The 9,867-nt window shown below is 39.8% G+C and overlaps 2 protein-coding genes across 2 annotated transcripts; both read left to right on the forward strand.

Moving 5' to 3' along the window:
* Positions 1,987-2,910, forward strand: LOC102171141 (olfactory receptor 7A17-like). The gene has a single exon (XM_005682251.2). It carries the CDS (start codon positions 1,987-1,989, stop codon positions 2,908-2,910), a length of 924 nt encoding a protein of 307 aa, XP_005682308.2.
* Positions 5,029-9,867, forward strand: LOC102170865 (olfactory receptor 7A17). Its single transcript, XM_013965038.2, has 2 exons — positions 5,029-5,205; positions 8,332-9,867. Exon 2 carries the CDS (start codon positions 8,349-8,351, stop codon positions 9,279-9,281), a length of 933 nt encoding a protein of 310 aa, XP_013820492.2. The 5' UTR covers positions 5,029-5,205; positions 8,332-8,348; the 3' UTR covers positions 9,282-9,867.

Here is a 9,867-nt window from a genome sequence, read left to right on the forward strand (position 1 = left end):
GTGGTCTGTGTGCCCTTGAATCTAAGGTTCTTCAGCACCCAAACAGCTGCCTCTTCTCTCTGCAACCTGGCTCCTCTGTTGGGCTCTTTATTCATATTGATTTTCCCTCATTAGCAGGAACTGCCCTTTTAAAAATTTTCTTGCCTTTACTGCAGTGGATTCCAGAGTTTTTGACTAAGTCCCAAAGTAAGATATGCCTTTTACATCATGATCCTGGGTTGATTGCAAAGAATCAGACGTGACTCCACAACTGCACATGCACACTAGCATGTCTGTATAGACAAACACAGAAAAACACACATATACACACAGAGACAGGTTCCTAACCATGCATATGACGAGCAAAGAGGGTCATAAATGATTTTGTGTGTATCCTTACTAGTTATGGTACACTCTGATACTTTTTGTATGTTTCATTTATTATATTCTATTTAATTTTTGCAGACCATAGTTTAAACCCCCAATGGGACCTAATCTGAGAACATGAAAACATTCCTCTTGCTTGTTCTCCATGCCTATTCTAGTATTCCCCTGCATCTTTTCTGTCTCTTATTGTCTTTTATTGGCAGCAATTTTTGTGAGGCCATATTCTTTCAAGTCCATGCAATATATATTGAATTAGTTACAGTTCCCCACTAAATCTGCTCAGAGTGGGGTAGGGAAAAGGTGGTGAATGTGTATAACATTGCCGCATGTGTCAAGGTTCTCACAGTCTAGCAGGGAAAAAAGACATGGAATTAAATAAAAGTTACAGAGAGAAGAATAGCCCCACCACAGTGCTGTGTGTGTGTGTGTGTGTGTGTGTGTGTGTGTGTGTGTGTGTTGTAGGCCATGAGAGTCCTCAAAGGAAGGGTATATGAACTGGTGTACATCAAAATGTTCCCCTGAAAATACAGATGACAGAATGTCAACCAAATATGAAAACAAAAAGTGGATTGATTTTTGTGCTCAGGATTCCTTAGAAATAAAATTAATAACGTTCTAAGAACAACTTGTGAATTACGGACTCCCTGTACCTTAAGGTCAGAGAAGGCAATGGCACCCCACTCCAGTACTCTTGCCTAGAAAATCCCATGGATGGAGGAGCCTGGTAGGCTGCAGTCCATGGGGTCGCTAAGAGTCGGATGCGACTGAGAGACTTCACTTTCACTTTTCACTTTCATGCATTGGAGAAGGAAATGGCAACCCACTTCAGTACTCTTGCCTGGAGAATTTCAGAGACGGGGGAGCCTGTTGGGCTGCCATCTATGGGGATGCACAGAGTCGGACACGACTGAAGCGACTTAGCAGCAGCAGCAGTAGCAGTACCTTAAGGTTGAGTAGCAGCAGGAAGGTCACTTCATTCCTTAGCATCCTCTGGCCCCCTCTCTCATCACCCTCCCTCTTGGATCTTCCCCTTGGGAAACTGGCTTCTTTGGAGCCTGAAACAGGTGTCTTCTTCAGGGCCTTTGCACTGGCCATTCCTTCTACCAGGCCTCTCTTCCTTGAGATCTCTGTTCAAATGTTACCTACTTTGCCAGCCTACCTGAACACCTGGTAAAGAATAATACCTCAGCCTCTCTCCCTTATGCCCCCTTTTTCTTCCTTTTACCTGTCACCATTTAACATGTTATATGATTTTATATTTGATAACATTATTTCTCCAGCATCCAATTATAGGAACTTTTGTCTCTCAGCACACTCTACCCCTTGCCTTGAAGCTGGTAAGCACTCAATTTATGAGCCCCAGAGGATTGACAGAAATCTCATTAAAAGTATGCAATACCTGACCTCTTGGGGAAATGGCTGCAAAAGACCAGGTAGTTGTTATCAGAGATGAACAGGGAATGCCCTGAAGGGGACAGATTTCACACCAAAATTATAGGTATTGATTTCATGACTGCAAAATATAAATTGTATCATTTGACTATGCCAGTAATGCTCATTTTTGTGAAAAGTGGTCATATCATTTTGGGGGATTTAATTCCAGGTCATTCCTTCTACCACATGGAACCAGAGAATGATACACATATTTCAGAATTTCTTCTTCTTGGAATATCAAATGAATCAGAACTTCAGCCCCTCATATTTGGGCTTTTCCTTACCATGTACCTGATCACTTTGTTTGGAAACCTGCTCATCATCCTGGCTGTCAGCTCAGACTCCCACCTCCACACCCCCATGTACTTCTTCCTCTCCAACCTGTCCTTTGTAGACATCTGTTTCATCTCTACCACCATCCCAAAGATGCTGTGGAATATCCAGATGCAGAGCAAAGTTATCACCTATGAAGGTTGCATCAACCAGATATACTTTTTACTACTCTTTGCAGGGTTGGATGACTTCCTCCTGACCGTGATGGCCTATGACCGGTTTGTGGCCATCTGCCACCCCCTGCACTACACAGTCATCATGAACCCCTGGCTCTGTGGACTGCTGGTTCTAGTGTCATGGATGATGAGTGCCTTAAATTCCTTGATACAAATCTTAATGATGTTGCAGCTGTCCTTCTGTAGAGTCCCGGAGATCCCCAACTATTTCTGTGAACTCAATCAGGTAGTCCGAAGTGCCTGTTCTGACACCTTTCTTAATGATGTGATGGTGTATGTTGCAGCTGGGCTGCTGAGTGGTGGTCCATTCACTGGAATACTTTACTCTTACTCTAAGATAGTTTCCTCCATACGAGGAATCTCATCAGCTCAGGGGAAGTACAGAGCATTTTCCACCTGTGCATCTCACCTCTCAGTTGTCTCCTTATTTTATTGTACAATCCTAGGAGTGTACCTTAACCCTGCTGATGCCCATAACTCACACTCAAGTGCAATAGCCTCAGTGATGTACACTGTGGTCACCCCGATGCTGAACCCCTTCATCTACAGTCTTCGGAATAAAGACATAAAGGAGGCTCTGAAAAGATTCATTGAGCAATAAAAGGGCAAACTCTTCTGGGGCTAATAAGTGTATCCAGAAATTGCCATTCTTCCATAAGACTGTGAACATATAATTTGTCTTTTCTATTGCTTCCTTAATTTTACATTTTTTGACTTCAACTTCTGTTTATATGTAAATAATGCAGTTTATTAAGTTTTCCCATTTATTTCATTTTCCTGCTTTGACATATTTTCTTCCAAGCTTATATCAGAAATATTTGCAAATTCCCTTTTATTTCTTGAGTCTATGGGAATTTCTTAAGAATAGTATCTTTTCAAGTGACATATATCATTTCAAGTTTTTTCTTTTATTTTACTAAAATAATAGTTAGAAATTGTATTACTCATATTGAATAAGCTCTACTTGGCAACTTCACTATGTAATTTAAGTAACTCACTTTATCAGGCCTTTTCTTCTATCTTATACAGAACAATGACTGAGAACCACTGACCTAGAGCAAGAGAACTAGAAAAATCTCATGTTCTAATCACCACACACACCTTACTCACTTCATAGCTTTGGGGTTTTTTTTTTAATTTCTTTATTTTAATTGGAGGCTAATTACTTTACAATGTTGTAGTGGTTTTTCCCATACATTGAAATGAATCAGCCATGAATGTGTTCCCCATCCTGAACCCCCCTCCCACCTCCCTCCCCATCCCATCCCTCTGGGTTATCTCAGTGCAGCAGCCCTGAGCACCCTGTCTCATGCATTGAACCTGGACTGGCCATCTATTTCACATATGGTAATATACATGTTTCAATGTTATTCTCTCAAATCATCCCACCTTCGCCTTCTCCCACAGGGTTGTATAGACTGTTCTATACATCTGTGTCTCTTTTGCTGTTTTGCATATAGCATTATCATTACCATCTTTCTAAATTCCATATATATGCATTAGTATACTGTATTGGTGTTTTTCTTTCTGACTTACTTCACTCTGTATAATAGGCTCCAGTTTCATCCACCTCATTAGAATTGATTCAAATACATTCTTTTTAATGGCTAAGTAATATTCCATTGTGTATATGTACCACAGCTTTCTTATCCATTCGTCTACTGATGGACATCTAGGTTGTTTCCATGTCCTGGCTATTATAAACAGGGCTGTGATGAACATTGGGGTACATGTGTCTCTTTCAATTCTGGTTTCCTTGGTGTGTATACCCAGCAGTGGGATTGCTGGGTCATATGGAAGTTCTATTTCCAGTTGTTTAAGGAATCTCCACACTGTTCTCCATAGTGACTGTATTAGTTTGCATTCCCACCAACAGTGTAAGAGGGTTCCCTTTTCTCCACACCCTCTCCAGCATATATTGTTTATAGATTTTTGGATCGCAGCCATTCTGACCGGCGTGAGATTGTACCTCATTGTGGTTTTGATTTGCATTTCCCTAATAATCAGTTTACTCACCTCACCCTTCTGAACCATAATTTTGCAAATTTAGAATGAGGCTTATAATTGTACATCCTCATAAGATGTTCTGGGGCAAAGTAACAAATGAGACAACAGATATAAGATGCTAAGCTCAGTCCATGGTGCATTAAAAGATTCATGTGGATCTCTTATCATTACCAAGTTTTTTTATGATTAAAGGATTAAACCCTAGCTTTTCACTTGTGTTAAAACAGAAAACACCTAATTGATGTGTCAAAAGCGTTTTGAAGTCAGGGATTATTTTAGCTATGGTTTCATAGCAAAGGAACACAGCTCTATCCCTTATTGAGGAGGAAATAATAATTTTCTGGAGATAGTAACAGCTGTATTCCCATCACAAGATAGTGCTTTTGAAACCCAAGGGTCTTAGTCCCCACAGGTTCCTCAGACTTAGAGGACACTTTGACTCAGAGTTGCAAAAAGTATCAGTGTTAGAACTCTGGGATACAGGAGGGTTCATGGAGTAGTAATAAGAAATGGATACACTTGACTTCTAATCTGGTCTACTGGGAATGACCAATCAGCTGAAAACACTCCATTCTGTCCAGACAAGTTCCCCTGAGGAAATGATGTGTGAGGATTGAAGTAATAGTGGAAATGTGCTGAACATGTATAATGAGCAGATACAGCAAATACACAGAGCTATAAATATCTCCGCTGCTGCAGTGTCTGAGCAGCTCCACTTTTAGCTGAACGGGGCATGTCTTGCATTTGGATTCTTAAGTATGGTTCAGAGACCCACGCTTCACTCTTTCCTTCTTTTTGTCTGGATTCAGAGCTTCAGTCTCCACCATCAACCCTTCAAGAGGAATTTGGACTTCCGTACAGAGACCTTCCTCTCAAACTTCCTATCTGGGTGAGTCTGAAAGCCCAGCAGGAGAAAGTCAGAGAGGATGAAACCCAAGAACATTTACTTGAGGTCACCTGAAAGCCCAAACTGCTGGTCCAGAGCCAAGGTTGTCTTAATAATTTATAATTAGTTTGTTTCATATGTAAAAAAGACAAGTGTCTACTGCATTCAGCAATTCAAGAATTGTTGATAATTATGTGATGGGGATGAAAACCTAGTTAGAGGAGACTCAAGAAGAAATGGAAGGCATAGTGGTGTCAGTAAAAGTTGAACATTTCCAAGGAGATTTGCAGTTTAAGAGAGTAGGAAAACATGCTATTTGGTTAAGAGTGGCTTGCAGTGAAGTGATGACATTTTATGTATTTATTTTTGATTTTTGAGATGGGGTATATTTGAGCATGTTCTATATTCATAAGGAAGACCCAGATCAATGGAATAGCCACTACCTGGAAGCTTACAGTTCTTAAGACACACATTTCATAGAATCTTTTCTCACATTGAGCATTCACTTGAAAAAATTGAATTTAGTATATAGTCATATTATCCTAAAAGGCTTAATTTTGCATTAGGTTTGTTACCTGGGAGGCTGAATATATTTGGGGGGTGAATTATCATTTGCTTCTCTATTACATATTATCTATGCACATTGTTTCATATACTGGCATTTGAGTGTTATTGTTCCTTTCTTTTTTTGCTCTATTATTTCCTCTGTAATTTTATTAATACCTCTATGAAGGCACCAGAGTGTATAAAGCAGGTAAGGTCTCTGATGATTTGGATCTAATATTTTAATAGATTTAACATTTATTTTATTTCAGAATAAAATAAACACATATATTGCAAAGTGTCATCAGGTACAAATCACGTGAAGGAAGGGATAGGTTCTGTGGTGTTTATAGGATTTTATAGGGTATATTATGAGGAGTTTATCACAGGTGGGACAAGTCTCAGAAGTAGAGTGTGACCAAGGGGTTTGCCACCAAAAAAAAAAAAAAAAATCAAAGCCAAGGAATAACAAAGAAAAATACCACTTAAGAAAAATGATAGGGGGCTTATGTCCTGGCTCAGTAGTGAAGAATCCACCTGCCAATGTAGGAGACATGGTCCAATCCCTGATCCAGGAAGATCCCACATGCTGTGGAGCAACTAAGCCTATGCACAACAATTATTGAGCCTGTGATCTAGAGCCCAGGTGGTGCAACTACTCAAGCCCACACACCCTAGAGCCTGGACTCTGCAATGGGAAGTCACAGCAATGAGAAAGCCACACCACAACTAGAGAGTAGCCCCTGCTCGTTTCATCTAGAGAAAAGTCCACACAGCAATGTAGACCCAACACAACCAAAATTAAATAAATAAAATCTATTTTTAAAAAGAAAGAAAAGCAATAAAAAGGAGAGTCATGCACTACTAGCCCGTATGAAAATTGTGGACAAATATGCAGGAATAAATATGCAATAAAGAATTGACAGAGGGCCTGGTGTGGACACGGTAGTGAGGCACTGGAGGAATAGAAGTGCAGTCAGTGTGCGGGCCCTTGAGTCTGAGGTCCCTTCAGCCCCCACACTCCTGTCTGGTCCTTCTGCAACCTGCTCTTGCCTTGGCCTCTATTTATACTGCTTCTCCTTCAGCAAGGACTGGCCTCTTATAAATGTCTTCTTGCATTTATTGCAGTGGGTAAGAAACTTTTTGACTCTGTCATGTGATCCATGTCATGGGCATGAGCAAACACAAACACAGGCATCTGACTGAACAAAAAGAATCAGAAAAATCCTACTGTATGTGATGCAGTCTGACATTTTAATTTTCCATTTTATTTTTTCTACCTTATTTTATTCTTACAAACTACATAGTGTGAACCTCTAATAAGTGTGAATCTCAGAATATGGGAAACGTTTCTCCAGCATGTCTTTGAAAACTATGTTAATGTTTCCCTGGTCCTTTTTAGCGATTTCTATGAGAACGTGTCTTTTTCATTCCTTCATGCAGTATGTATTTATTCAGGTACTGCTCCCAGCTAAACAAAATCTAAGGGGTTGAAGAGTATGTATGATATTGACATATGCCTCAAGGCACTTATAGTCTAACAAAGAATAAAAGATGCAGAATTAATTTAAACCTCATAATGATAACCCTGTATCTAAATGATTGTAAGTGAAATTCCCTGTTTTCTGTACAAATGTTTTAAAAAGAGGAGAATTCATGAAAGAAATGATCTGAAAAAGAAGATGGTGTTTTGGAGATAGGGAGGGGTGAAAATTCCAAATAGAGTGGTTGAGTCTCTGAGGAGGTGCATATAAGCTCTGAGTCTTGAGCCTGTGGCATCAAGTGAAGCTGTGACTCAAGTTTAATATTCATGAGATTGATGTGAGTGAAGGCAGCACGAGGGTGAAGTGGTGGTTCATTCACACAGAGTCAAGGCTAGGATTTGAAGCTGTGGAATCTGGGGCTTGTTTCACAGTGGGGAGTCACTGGGAGAGAAGGAAGTCAGGGAGTTGGTTGTTTTGAAACACAGCTGTTCCCTCTGACTAGCACACACTTCTACGCAGAGAGACTCATGTCTCCTTCATTCTCTTTCTTGAGGTCTCTGATCAAATGTTTTCCAGGCTACCTGAACAATACAGTATTGTAAAGTAAAAAAATAAAATGAAAATAAATAAATAAGTAAATTTAATTAAAAGAAATATATAATAATAAAAAATAATAATACCCTCATCAACTCTCTTCTTTATATTTGATCTATTTTCCTTTTCTGCACTTGTCAACATATGATCATTTGTATGAGTTTTTAAATTTTTTACTTATATATTTTCTCCACCATTGAACTACAGGACCTATTGTCTCTCAGCACCCTCTCCTGTTTCTCCAGAATGTAGTAGGCCTTAAATTTGTATTCCCTCAAACGCATGACAAAATCCCTCATTACAAATGTCGAATACCTGACCACTGAGGGGAAAAGCTAACTGTAAGATAGGCTTTCCTATTTGGAGATGGCACAGGAGATTGGCTTGAAGGGGAAATTTCTACACAAAATCATGAATATTTTTTGAATGCAAAATATAAATGTTAGAGTTCACCTATGTTTGCAATGCCAGTTTTTGAAAAACTAGTCATGCTATTTTTTGTTTCTAGGCAGTCATTTGCATCACATGGGACCTGGGAATGAGACACCAGTTTCAGAATTTATTCTCCTGGGATTATCAAATGAACCAGAACTGCAGCCCCTCATATTTGGGCTTTTCCTCTCCATGTACCTGATCACTGTGTTTGGAAATCTGCTCATCATCCTGGCCGTCAGCTCAGACTCCCACCTCCACAACCCCATGCACTTCTTCCTCTCCAATCTGTCCTTTGTAGACATCTGCTTTATCTCCACCACTGTCCCAAAGATGTTGAGGAACATAAGGACACAGAACAAAGTAATAACCTATGAAGGCTGCATCATCCAGATGCATTTTTTCTTATTTTTTGCAACATTGGACGTGTTCCTCCTGACTGTGATGGCCTATGACCGCTTTGTGGCCATCTGCCACCCACTCCACTACACAGTCATCATGAACCCCTGGCTCTGTGGACTCCTGGTTCTGCTGTCCTGGATCATGAGTGCTCTGAATTCCTTGACACAAAGCATAATGGTGTTGTGGCTGGCCTTCTGTACAGACTTGGAAATCCCCCACTTTTTCTGTGAAGTTAATCAAGTGGTTCAGCTTGCTTGTTCTGACACTTTTCTTAATGACGTGTTGATGTATTTTGCAGCTGGGGTGTATGGTGGCATTTCCCTCACTGGAATACTTTACTCATATTCTAAGATAGTTTCCTCTATACTAGGAATTTCATCTGCTCAGGGGAAGTATAAAGCATTTTCCACCTGTGCCTCTCACCTCTCAGTTGTCTCTTTATTCTTTTGCACAGTCCTGGGAGTGTATCTTAGCTCTGCTGCTACTCACAGCTCACAATCAAGTGCTGTTTCCTCGGTGATATACACTGTGGTCACACCCATGCTGAACCCCTTCATCTATAGTCTGAGGAATAAAGACATAAAGAGGGCTCTGAAAAGGATCATTGGGATGGCAGCTATATAAGGACCAGTTTTCCTGGGGCTGAAGAAATGCCTGTGATTTTAGGGCTCAAAACTTCAGAGCCCAATTCTTTGATCAGGTTGCTGAAGTAAAACTTGATCCTTCGATTTATTTCCCAAAATTTCCATTTCTTTGAATTCAAGGCCTCTACATTTTATTATCAAATGAAATTATATACTGGGAATTGTACCAACTTTTATTGTTCTCCCCATGAGTGTGTATTGAGCTGTAAATCTCTCTATTATGTTTCTAAGTGATGCCGATTCTGTCTTGAATCGGTTTATGGTTATTTCTGTATCTATGCTGATCTCCTATTTACAGAAAAAAAAATGAGTTTATCACGTGAATTACTTATATTTAATTTCAGCATTTCTATATCCATAGATGATGTTTGACTTCCTTCCCAGTTAGAAGACAGCTCTCACCCATGTTAAGTGAGAACCACCTGCCTAAGCCCTAGATTCAACCCTTAGCCATTCACCATCAGATTCTTTTCCATTTATTAAGTTATTGGAATATAATTACACAAATAAACTGCATAACAGTTTGAGGGGCTTCCCTGATGGTTCAGTAATTAAAAATCTGCTTT

Source organism: Capra hircus, chromosome 7 (assembly GCF_001704415.2).
Source record: "Capra hircus breed San Clemente chromosome 7, ASM170441v1, whole genome shotgun sequence".
NCBI lineage: Eukaryota > Metazoa > Chordata > Mammalia > Artiodactyla > Bovidae > Capra > Capra hircus.